Source organism: Falco peregrinus, chromosome 8 (genome assembly GCF_023634155.1).
Source record: "Falco peregrinus isolate bFalPer1 chromosome 8, bFalPer1.pri, whole genome shotgun sequence".
In the NCBI taxonomy this organism is placed as follows: Eukaryota; Metazoa; Chordata; class Aves; order Falconiformes; family Falconidae; genus Falco; species Falco peregrinus.
In genome coordinates, this window is record NC_073728.1 from 46319130 (window position 1) to 46330962 (window position 11833).

Here is an 11833-nt window from a genome sequence, read left to right on the forward strand (position 1 = left end):
GAGAGGCAGTGTGGTTCTCCCTCTAAGTAAGAGCACAGCAAATGCTCAACTCTGGAATTAAAACAACCCCAGCAGCAAACCTAAATGAGTTCCTCTTGCTGTGGAGGAGCACAGAGGCTCCACAATGAAATTTCTGCTACAGGACGTGAGTCAGCCCAACTCTTTCAAATTGAAATACCAGTAGAAGAGATTTTTAGAACAAATCAATAAAAGGAACATGTAGGAAATGTCAGGCCCAGATGGTATTCACCCCAGAGTGCTAGAGGAACTCGGATATGAAATTGCTTGGTTTATTAGCTGCTGTTCATTAACTACTGCTGCAAATGAATATGGTATCAGAGGAAGGGAAGGTAGAAATTGTGACATAAGTTTTTAAGCGCATGAAGGTGAATCTGGTGCAGGCAGATTCGTAGAAATCATTGTAAGCGAGACTCAGCCAATAGCAGAGTGCCTGCCATTCAGACAAGAACTGATATGGCATTTGCAGGGTGGGGAATTGCGTTTTGCAAATTTGTTGGCATCTTTGGAAGGGGTGAAGAGTCCTGGCTGACAGAGGACACCTGAGCTTGCAGAAGAGCACCAGCCAGGCTCGCAGGGGACCTGAGCTGTCCCTGAATTAGCAGCCAGGTTCTGTTAGGGACTAATAGATATTTGAGAAGCGAGGGTAGGACTGAATAATCTCCCCCACAAAGGGAAGTCATTAGTGGAGTCCCAGAGTATCCATTCAACATAGTGATAAATGACATGGAGAAGTGGATGGCATTGGTGTTGACTCCACTAAAGCACCCAACAACATAAAAGCGGAGAGTTGCTGATAATACTGAGTGCCATGAGCAAAAAGTGGCTGGTGGATTTCTGAGTCACCAGCTGTTGAATAACTCTCATGGGGGGTGACATGTCACGTATTGATGACACCCCCATCACGCAGAGGAGGGATTTGGGAGTCACCATGAACAGCAACAGAGCTCAGCATGGATCTTGGGCAGAACAGGAATGAAGAACAAACCAGAAGACCTTAGACCATTGGTGTAGATGTACCCTAAACACTGCACACATTTCTGGTCACCACATCTCAATAAAGATACACTAAAATTAGTAACAGGTTGGTCACAGGAGAGGAGACTGGACTGGTTCAGCCTGGTAGGAAACAGGAGTTTGATGGTGCTCAAAGGGTGTATAACATCTCCAGGGACTTGACAAGGACAACTCTTCCCCTTTCCCACTCTGCATGAACTAGGAGACCATGAAATGAAGGGTCTCGGGTCAGCACAGCACATGGTTGAACTGGACTGCACCCCTCCGCAGTGACAGAGGCCGACCTCACAAATCAGCTAAACAACAGCAGATACATCCATGGGAGGAAGGAGCTACCGAGAGCCACTAAACGTGAAGAAGTCCAACGCAAAGCTCAGCAAGACCCTTTGCTGTAAAACTGCCTGGTACCAAAAGCATAGGATGCTCCATACATGCTGTCCCGGCACCTGCCACTGTCAGAGCCCCCCCTAGGAGCCGGTGTGCCACGGCTCGCTGCAGCCAGCCAGGTTTATCTTCTGAAGTGGGGTTAGTGTGTCATTTGAGGAGATCCCGCTGTTGGAGCCCCCCCACCAGCCCCAGTGTGCTCCTAGTCGCATGGGCACCTCACCTGCCTGCGGCTCCAGGAGGGTCTCCAGCTCCTCTCCCACCAGCTGCTGCACGGAGAGTTCAAACCCACTCTCGGAATCGCGGTCCTCTGCCTCGCTCTCGCCGTGCCCGCTGTCCTTCGTGCTCAGGCAGTCAGTGTCCAGCCCCGCGGCCCTGCCGCAGGGACCAAAGCACTCGAGTCACACTTCAGCTCTCAGCACAACCCCGCGCCACCGATTACTGGGAAGGTGGTTGTCTTTATCCCCCACAAAATGGCCCAGAGGTGGGGTGTGGGCATCCTCTCCGTGCATCATTTACAGTACCAATGGCATAATCATTTCAGTCCCCGCCAATTAATGAGTTTTGGCTTTACTTGGTGGTTTGGGTTTTTTTAAACAGCAGATTGAAATGATGATGAGAAAGGTGGTGAAAGCTTTGTCTGCCCATGACCTGGGCAGGTGAGGACAGGGGGACATGGCAAGGCGGTGGTGAAGCCCTGGCATCCTCAGGAGCATTGACCCAGAGACACCAACACCATAAAGACCATAAAGTTTGTCTCTGGGAACACCGTCAGCACACAGTTGGGATCTCTCAGTCCTTCCCATCCCTGCTAGCAGCACCTCCCTCACCAGCCTTCTGGCACAGGGACAGATGCCCCAAACTTGTCACCAGGCAACAGCATCTCTAAGAAAGTACCCAGAGACAAGAGAAAACTCATCCTTGTGCTGCTGCCTCCAAAGCTGGGACCCTCTGTGCTCATGAGTGCACCTCTCCATCGCACTTGAACACACTGGTGTTCCCCTGGTGAGGGCAGGCAGATGGTCCGTGGCCATGGAGGAGCTCAGGTGACCTCGCCCCAGGGAGGAGGCAAAGAGCAGCCCTAGGAGGGAGGTGGATACCAACGGGGAGCCAGGACTAGAGGAGCACATCCATCCCCTGAAGGGAGGACCTACATCCCCAGTCTCAGGTCAGCAAAACTGGGGACAAGGTTTTTGCCTTGTGTGCTGCCCTGGTGTCTCCTGCCCTTGGAGGCTCTTAGGGCCAGTGGGGCTGGCAGGGGCAGGAGAGACACAGGGACACGGGGCATGGGGAAGGGAGGGCTGAGAGCCAGCCTTACCTGCTGCCGTTCTTGGCCGTGTATTTGTTTCCCCTGTGGTTTGTTTTGGGCTGGAACTGGCCCTGGTGCAGCAGGGAGAGCAGCTGGGAGATTTGCTGTAAGGCAGGAAAAGCCTGTTGAGCCCCGACGATCGCCACTCAAGCTGCTTCCTGCCAGGACGTCCCCTCCGAGCCCCCCGGCCTTTTTATAGCGTTTCCTCCTCCCGCAGATGGCCCAGCATCCCCATGCAGGGGGAAAAACAAGCGGCTGGGCAGCCCACCTGGCCCCCGTGCCTCCCCTGCGCGGTCTCTGCCGGCCATTCCCTCCCGGGGGAAGCGGGCGCAGGGTTGTCCCCTTCTCCCTGAAACAGCCATCCTCCACCCCAGCTCCTGGGGTGTCCTGGTGGGTGTGAGGAGACCCTGCCCGTGGTGGGGTGGCCACTGGTCCTACCCAGCCCCTGCTGCTGGGGCACCTCTGCCCAGGGCTGGGAGAAGAGAAAACCAAAGACCATCAGGTTGCACATTCCCACCGCCCCAGAGTGTGCAAGACCTGGGCAAGGAAGGATTTGGGGCAGGGGCTGGGGGGCTGGGGGGCTGGGGGGAGGGGAAGGGGTGCACACCTTCAGCAACGCACAGGGCAGCCCCTACCTGCACCGGGGGCGACTCCATCGCAAACTCCCCAGTGGGGCTCTGCTCCGCCAGTGCCACCAGTGACAACCGGACCAGGCTCCTGAGGATGTGCTGGTGGGGCTGTGGCTGCCCAGGTCCCCCAGCACCCACGGGCTTGCTGGGTGGCAGTGGGGGCTGTCCCGCGGGCCCCTGCAGTGGCTTCACCAAGCTCTTGCAGTGCGGTGGTGCATCTGGGGGACTCACAGCATCTTTCGACGGATTTTTCTGTCTGTGGGGTTGGCATGGTCGACGCTGCAGGATGGGCAGGTTGAAGGTCCCCTGCTGCTCATCTGAGTCTTTTTGGGTCCTCTGATTTCTCAGGGTCCTGTAGAGAGTGGGGGTGAGGTGGAGGGGAGGCTGTGGGGAACCCCCCGGCACAGGGGCAGCTGTGCCGGGCAGATCCTCCTGGCAGGGACGGGGGAGCTCAGCCTCCTGGGGCCGGCCCCGGAGCAGCGGGACGAGGTGGATGTCGGTCTTCTGGATCTGCCTGTGCGGCTTCTTGAGCTGCTGCTGCCTGCGGGCATCCTCTGCCTCCCTGCAGTTGTATGCCATGCCGTCCTTCTTCTCCTTCTTACGCAAGGACAGGGTTAAAGCCAAAAGGAGAAGGCACCCGCCCAGGACAGCAGCCAGGCAGATAAAGACCACCAGGTACGGGCTCAGCCAGCTGGGATCCTGGGCTGAGATTTTGGAGAATGCCCCCTGATGCCGGAAAACTAAGTGGACCCGAGCCAGGCTGTGCAGGGGGATGTCCCCCTTGTCACTCACCCGGACCACCAGCTCCTGCTCGCTGCCAGCAAGGCTGCTGGCGTTGCTGGCATTGAGGAAGACCTGCCCCAGGAAAGGGTCCAGGATGAAGAGCCCAGCATCATCCCCACCCACCAGATCATACCGGAGAGCCCCATTGATACCAGAGTCGACATCCCTGGCCGCGATGGTGAAGAGGAAGGGAGTGCTGGTACATGACGCATTGGTCACTGCTGCAGTCCCTTGGGTGCTCCCATTCCCAGGGACCACCCAGAAGCACCCCGTCTCTGCATTGACCAGGACGGACAGCACAGCTGTGCCTCCCACCAGCGCTGGCGTGGTGATGACAGGTGCGTTATCATTGCGGTCGAGCACAGCCAGCCTGATGGAGACGTTGGATGCCAGCCGGGGATGCCCACCATCCTCAGCGGTCACCAGGAACTCCAGACTCCTCTCCTGCTCATAATCAAAAGCTTGGAGGGCAAAAACATCCCCAGTGGTGGGGTCAATTGAGACCAGACCCAAAGCAGAGGAGTCCGGGATGCTGTACGTAATTTTCCCATTGAAATCCAGGTCAGGGTCAGTGGCACAGACCGTGAGCAAGAAGGCAGGTGCTTCACTGTTCTCAGCAACAGCAACCTCATAGGCAGCCTTCTCGAAGGAGGGGGCATTGTCATTGACATCGCTGATGCAGATGGTGAGGTGCTTCAGCACGGCCAAGGAGTGGTCACCCTGGTCCCGCACCACCAACGTCAGGTTGTACTCGGCACGCAGCTCCCTGTCCAGCGTGGTGTTGGTCATCAGCATGTAGCTGTGGCTGTTGGTCCTCTTCAGCCTGAAGTGCTCGTACCCTTGACTGAGGGAGCAATGCACTTGCCCATTGCTTCCCGAATCAGGGTCGCTGGCCGTCACCAGAGCCACGAAGCTGTCTTTGGGGAGCGCTTCCGAGAGCACAGGCGCCCGCGCGGCCCAGGTGACATGGACATCAGGAGCATTGTCATTGACATCCAGGACTTTGACCAGGATCTTGCAGTGTGCCGGAATGGGGTTTGCACCCAGGTCCCGGGCTTGCACATCCAGCTCGTAGGCATGGGTTTCCTCGTAGTCCAGTGGGTGCTTCAGGAAGATGCTGCCCGTGCGGGCGTTGATGCCGAAAGCGTTTAGCACTTCCAGGGGTGCATGCCTGCTCAGGCTGTACTCGATCTCCCCGTTGGGACCCTGGTCGGGGTCAGTGGCTGTGACCGTCACAAGGAGGGTCCCGGGCAGAGCATCCTCCCGAACCTCGACCGTCAAAGAGCTCTCTGCAAAGACGGGGCTATTATCATTGGAGTCGAGAACAATTACTTTAATTAAAGCGGTACCTGATTTTGGTGGCTCCCCATGATCAGCAGCCGTCAGCACAAGGTCGAAGGAGGAGTGCAGCTCCCGGTCCACTTCTTTAACGACAATGAGCTCTGCATGCCTTGTCCCATCAGAGCTGGAGACAACCTCCAGAGAAAAATGCTCACTGGGGGAGAGGGTGTAGGAGCAGTGGGCATTGGGGCCAGCATCAGCATCCAGGGCTCGATCCAGTGGGATCCGCGTCCGCAGGGATGCGCTCTCTGACATCTCCAGCTCCAGCTCGGGCGTGGGGAACTGTGGCGCATTGTCATTGATGTCCAGCACTTGCACAGCCACATGAATCAGAGCCAGGTTTTGGTTGGCCAGCACATCGAACGAGACCCAGCAGGGATCACTGTGCCGGCACAGCTGCTCCCTGTCCACCCGCCCAGCCGTGCTGAGCACCCCATCCCTGCTCCCCACGTGTAGTGGGAACCTCCCGGGGGTCTCCATCAGCTGGAAGGTATCCACTGTCTCGCCACTCTCGCCCTCCTCAAAGTGCTCAGCCAGCGTCCCTATCACCGTTCCCAGTGGCACTTCTTCAAACACCCGGTACTGCACCGTGAACGTGGCCACCTCCTGGGCATCGGCGGAGAGGAAGAGGTACCACCACAAGGCTGGGAGATGGAGAGCGGAGCGGCTCAGCAGCAGCATGATGCTGGCAAAGCCCAGCACCCCACTGCCCCGGCCCGCTGCTGTGGGCTTGCCCGCCTGCCGCCGCATACCCAAACGGTCCCTACGGCGACTGCACATCCTTGGCATCCTCTCCCATCTCCAGGTCCTGTGGGTGCCAGCCACCGGTTGGAAAGGAGAAAAAATCCTGCGTGAGTCTGGCGGCTGTCCCCCACGCTGCCATCATCAGGGGACAGCCAGGAGAGCCAGTTGTTCCCCAGGCTGAAAAACTCAGCCCGGAGCAGAAGGGACTGTCACCACCACTGCCTCAGCCGGGGAGCAGCAGCCAGGCCAGGAGGTGGACCAGCGTGTTTCCTATGGAAACCCCACCTACAGGAAAAGGGAGGACCGGGCTGGTACAAAGCGGGGTGGGGGCTCGTGGGGCAGCGTGGCTTCCCAGCTGGGAGAGGGGTGTGAAAGTGCCCTCTGTTCCCAACCAGCAGGGACCACCACCTCCGCCTGCTGTCACCTGTAAAACGTATTTTACAGAGGTCCTGCAGGCAGACCCTAACCCATCTGCAAAGCCTCCTGTGTGCCTCGGGAAGACATCTGCAGGGACCGGTGATGATGGACTTCAGCTCTTGCATTAACCCAGAGGCTCGTTCCCCATGCTGGTAGATTACTGACTTCATTTTGCCTAAATCCAGCACACAATCCCTGCTCCTTGCTGTCAGTTTTGATGGCAACATGCCCATGTCACCTTTTTCTACATATGGCTTTTGATTATGTCACGGCTTCATTTTCACCTGGACACACCAAAATGAGCTAATGAATCACTGGGAGCGTTGCCACATCAAACACAGGCAGGTGGGCACAGGGGAAGAAAGGAGGCGCTGGCAGATGTGACCTGCGTCCTGTCAGGCCTCTCCCCATCCCCTGCATCCGTCTGGCCTGGCCAGCCCCCCCGGCTTGGCACATGCTCTGTCTCCAGCTTGGCTCCGCTTTGATTTCCCCAGCCTCACTCCTCACCCAGCGCTGATTCAGCACCACCAAATCCCTTCTTTACCTTATTTCAGAATCTCACCCCGAGCCCCCACGCTGGGACAGCCTGTGCAGCCGTACCCCGCTCCCTGGCCAAGCTGTTCCATGTGTTCCTCCTAAGCAAGCACGGGAGCGGGCAGCGGGCTGCCTGCAGAGCCCAGGTACCCCAGCCTGGGCTGCACTTTGGGTCTGGAAGGCATTCGGGACCAGGAAGGTCAGTGCAGAAGCTTCCTTGGCCGTTACGGAGAGCAAGAGCATCCTCGTGGCATGGTTTGAGCCCCACCAGCCAAATCATCTTTGTTCTGCCCCCCATGTCTACCAGGCAGCTACTGGTATCCCACCAATGCCCATCTTGCCCTTGTCCTGCTTTTCCAGCCTTGATGGGCACCCCATCCTATTCCCATCCCTCCTTGCTCCTCTCACAGCTTTCTTCACTTTATTATGGTAAATTTTAATGCCACAATGAACAGCGCCAGCAAGCCCACCCCAGTGCCGACCAGCCGGGTCAGTGCCACCGCTCAGCACACCGGGGGGATGGAGCAGCACAGCTCAGCCGTGGCAGACCTGGTGCTGCTATCCCTGGGCTCAGTCCCAGCGCCAGGTGACCTTTGCCAAGTCATTTCCCTGCTTTGTGCTTTCGTTTCCTCCTCAGCTGAGCAAAGCCAGCACACTGGCTCTCCCAGAGGGATGCTCCGGCGCTTGCTGCTGCCCGCAGAGCTGCGGATGGAGAAGCGGATGTCTCCCAGCCCGTGCCCTGCTTTTGGGGGGTGGGGGGTGGGGGTTACTTCCTTCTGGGGGGAGTCTCATCCTTCCACCTCCCTTTTTTTATGCCTTCCCTTTCAGGGATGGAGAGGAACAGAAGAACCACACTGAAATATCACCAAGGAAAGGAAATAAATATTACACCTGAGAACTGGGGGGTTCCCCAAAGAGCCCTGCAGGACCTCTCCTTCTCCCCGCCACCTCCCAAGCCACCTGCAGAACAAGCCAGCCTCACCACGTGCCCCATGTTTAACCCACCACTGGTGTAATGGGAGGCCTGTTCCCCCCCAGCGCTGCGCCCACGTGTGCTGGACCCTGCTTGGTGGAGCCCCCCCCCCCCCCCAGCTGGGGGGACAATGCCCCTTAGGCTGCTGCAGCCCCAAACGGCTCCTTTTCCTCCCCAAAGGCAGGGAGGCAGATGGGGGGTTGGGCACCAGTTTTCTCAGCCACCACAGGGAGGGGCTGATGTGACAGTCCCGGCGCTGGGATGAGAAGTCACAGTCACCAAGATGAGGGCGATGACCCCCCTCCGAGCACTGTTGCCACCCCCACCCCCCCCAGGCCGTCCTGTCCCCATTCCAGCTGTACAGATACCAGCACCGGTGGCAGATCTAGACTGCCCAGGAGACAAGGAGCTGGAGGAGCTAATGCATTAATTATTACGATGCTTCAGGAATAAATCCCTGTAGACCAGACCTGTGACCCCAGGCCGTCAGGCCATCGGCAGTTTGCAGGGAAGGTGGCTGCAGAATGCTGCAAAAGCATTGCTGAGCTGCAAACCATGCGGCTGCGTCTTGGGGGAAGATGGACAAAGTAATGCTGACAAAGAAAATAGAAAAGAAAGATGGAGTTGAGCTAAGACTTGCCAGAAGCATCGACAGTAAAATGGGATCTGGTGCTAGAAGCAGCACAGGTCTCCTGCTCACGCACAGGCAGGTTTCCAACGCGCAGGTTCTTCAAGACCTCCATAGACAATGTGTCTATGAACATAAAATCTCCCCCCTAGGAGCTGGCTGCACCTCAGACCTTCATTTAAAGCTCGGGAAGAGCATCAGTTCTATCCAGTTATTGCAGCAGTAGTCTTCAGCTTCTGTGTGATGCGATTAGTGCCCACAGCAGATGTAAATGCAACGTGCTGGTGTGAAATCCATCTCCTCTGATGCCCAGCTGGTCTCCCGGCTCCAGAGCACGGACACAGGGACACCCGAAGCTCCCGGGGTGCAGAGCTGCACTCGAGGCACCACACGCTCACCATCCATCACACGGCAGAGCAGCCCGGCCATTACTTCGGGTGCCGAGGCACAGGGGGGGGTCTGCACGCCGGGTTTGCCGGTTTGGGCTGGCTTGGCCTGAGCTGGGAACCACACGCTGCACTGCACATATCCGGTGCCAGCAAAAGGAGAAGGGAAGAAAAACTTCTTCCAAATCCAATAATGAAAAACAACATCCAAGGGAGAAGAGTTCAAAACGAGCACGGCTAAAGACGTACCAGGCTTGGGCCTCATTCGGGTGCTCGGGGCTCTGCCGGGGCGCTCTGCCAGGCTCAGCTCCGCGCCTCGGAGCACCAGCCCCAGCAGCAGGATGGCTGCGAGTCTGGATGGAGCAAGTGGAATACGGCTGCTGCGCACGGGCTGGTGCCTCACCGGGCAGCGCAGCTTTTTCCTCTCAACTGTCCCAGTTTTCAGCCCTTCAAAGACAGGATTCGCTTCTCTAGAAGCATCGCTCCCTTTTCAGCAGGAAAAAGGGTTTTCTCAATCCGTCCCTGTGCGTTTGCTGTCTGGGGTGCTGGGTGCAGGTGCACAAGGCAGCCCAGGACCTGCCCGGGCCGCAGCTGCCTGCGGGGGCTGGGGAGGCTCCTGGGGGGCTCTGCCCGGGGGGAAGGACGTTGTTCCCCCTCTCACCCCGACCGGCGAGCGCACAGACCTGCAGGAGGCGGATGGACCTTCGCTCAGGGGCCCCTGGCTCATCTCCATCAAACCAGACGGTGATGCTGACCGCGAGCGACCTCCACACGCCGCCAGGTCCGGCCCCCCACCCGCCAGGTCCCTCTGGGCCGGGCTGCTCAGCACCTCATCCTGCATCGCAGCGAAGACCTCCCTGTACCCGCTTCCAGTCCCCGCCCCCCCCCCCAGCAACGACCCCCTCGCACCGGGGAGCCCGAGCCAGGGGCATCCCCCCGCAGAGGGGCTCCCACGGAGAGGGCTTCCCCCGCAGAGGGGCTCCCCTCGCTGCGGGCTCCCCCCACCCCCACCCCCCCGCCTGCAGCTGCTCCCTCCGCCAGCAGAGCCCACTGCTGCTCCACGCTCGGCTCTGCCGCAGCCCCCGGGCTCCCCCCGTCCCGGGCAACAAGGCGCAGGGAGCCCCCAGGCCCTCGGCAAGCAACAACCCCCCCCTCCCCCCCTTCCCCCCCGAGGGTCCCCGCCCCCCCCCCCCCCCAGCAGAGGCCCAGGGTGGGCTGAGCCGGCTGCCAGCTCCGCGGGCGGTGATGGCCGTGCTGCCCCTCCCCCCCAGCCCCTGCCGGTGCTCCGGCCCCCTCCCCCAGCCCCGCACCCCCCGGGCAGCCCCGAGCGGAGCCCCCCGCCCCCAGCGCCCCCCCACCCCCCCCCCGCCGAGCGGGGCGCTCCCCTGCCCCGGTGCCTCCGCCCGCTCCTGCCCTGCGCCCCGGGGCTCCCCGGTGCGGGGGCGGGGGGGGCGATAAGGGGAGTTCCTGCTGCTCTGGGCGCATAGAAAGGTTACTGTTAAGGAAGGGAAGAAAGTTCTAAGTGAAATAAATTGGAACAAGTTCTGCGTTTGAATAGAGAGTGATATCGTTACAATAATTTGCACCCGCAGCCTCTGCCACTGGCAAACCCTGATGTATTTTACAAAGATTTGTGCTACAAAGAGCAATCCTGTAAGCGGGTAGCGGTAGAGCTGGCCAAATATAAAGGAGGAGAATCTATAAAAAGGACATTTTATTGTGCAGGAGGAAGCAATGAGAAGCGGAGCTGAGATGCAACCCTTGGTGTCCTGCCGGAGGAGGAAGCTGGCAAAAGAGCATCGCTGCTTTATATGATCTAGTTTGCCATTATGAATCTTACAGTAATTTTTTTCCCTGTATTTCAAAAGGTTATATCTCAATATCTGTTTGCAAATGAAATACATGGCAAAAATCCCCAAGGCCGTAACGTAACTTCAACAGTAGATCTTTCAGAGAGGGCCGTATGGTGCCGGGGCTGCTGGCACCTCCCGGGCTGGGGGCTCGGGGCGCAGGACCCGGCCGGGGGAGCAGGACCCCACTCCCCACCAGCGTTACTGGGGTTTGGGTTGACAGCCTGAGCTACCTGAACATCACCAAGCGCTTTGCAGCGCGGCGCTCCCCGCTCCACCGCCGTGTAAGTGATAGATCTAGGCCACAGCATGCTGTAACACAAATCAGACCTTTACGAGTCCCCAGCGGCTGCAAATCAATGAGTTCTAGTAATAATTACCCATTTTATCATTCTCTTTATTAATATTTAGATGTTTTTAATCTTTTCTTTGCAAACATGATGTTTCCCTGCTGCGGTTGTCCTTCAGTGGGAGCTGCCACGAAAGCTCCTGCTTCTCAGATTAAAGACTGCCTTGAACCAAGCTGCTCCCTGATCTGACACGACACAGCCACCAAGGTGGGTGACAGCACTGCCAGCCCACCCGAGCGGGTGACCCCGTCCCAGTGCGCAGCCCGTGTCCCCAGGTGGCGGTGCCACCACCCTGGGTGCCCAACTCACATGTCGGGCTGGGTGCTGGGGGGGCTCAGGCTCCTGGACAGAGCCCTCACCCTTGGCATGGGTGACCCCCGGACTGGCACCCTACAGCCGTTGCTTAAAGAGACATCCCTGGCAGGTGGTCAGCTCTTCTGCTTGCTAATTAGGGGTGTATAAATTATAAA

The 11833-nt window shown here is 58.4% G+C and overlaps 1 protein-coding gene across 2 annotated transcripts in view; it reads right to left on the reverse strand.

Moving 5' to 3' along the window:
- PCDH12 (protocadherin 12) overlaps positions 1 to 6465 on the reverse strand; it is a 10154-nt gene extending 3689 nt beyond the window's left edge. Inside the window, exons 1-4 of one of the 2 annotated variants that reach the window (XM_027779689.2) lie at positions 4274 to 6465; positions 3364 to 3709; positions 2738 to 2832; positions 1643 to 1794 (exon numbers count right to left, since the gene is read on the reverse strand). In XM_027779689.2, coding sequence (XP_027635490.2) covers positions 1643 to 1794; positions 2738 to 2832; positions 3364 to 3709; positions 4274 to 6270 — 2590 coding nt within the window. In that variant the 5' untranslated portion in view covers positions 6271 to 6465. Of the gene's footprint in view, positions 1 to 1642; positions 1795 to 2737; positions 2833 to 3363 lie in introns of both variants that reach the window. The other variant, XM_005232349.4, reaches the window with a different exon arrangement.
- Positions 6466 to 11833: the final 5368 nt, after the last annotated feature.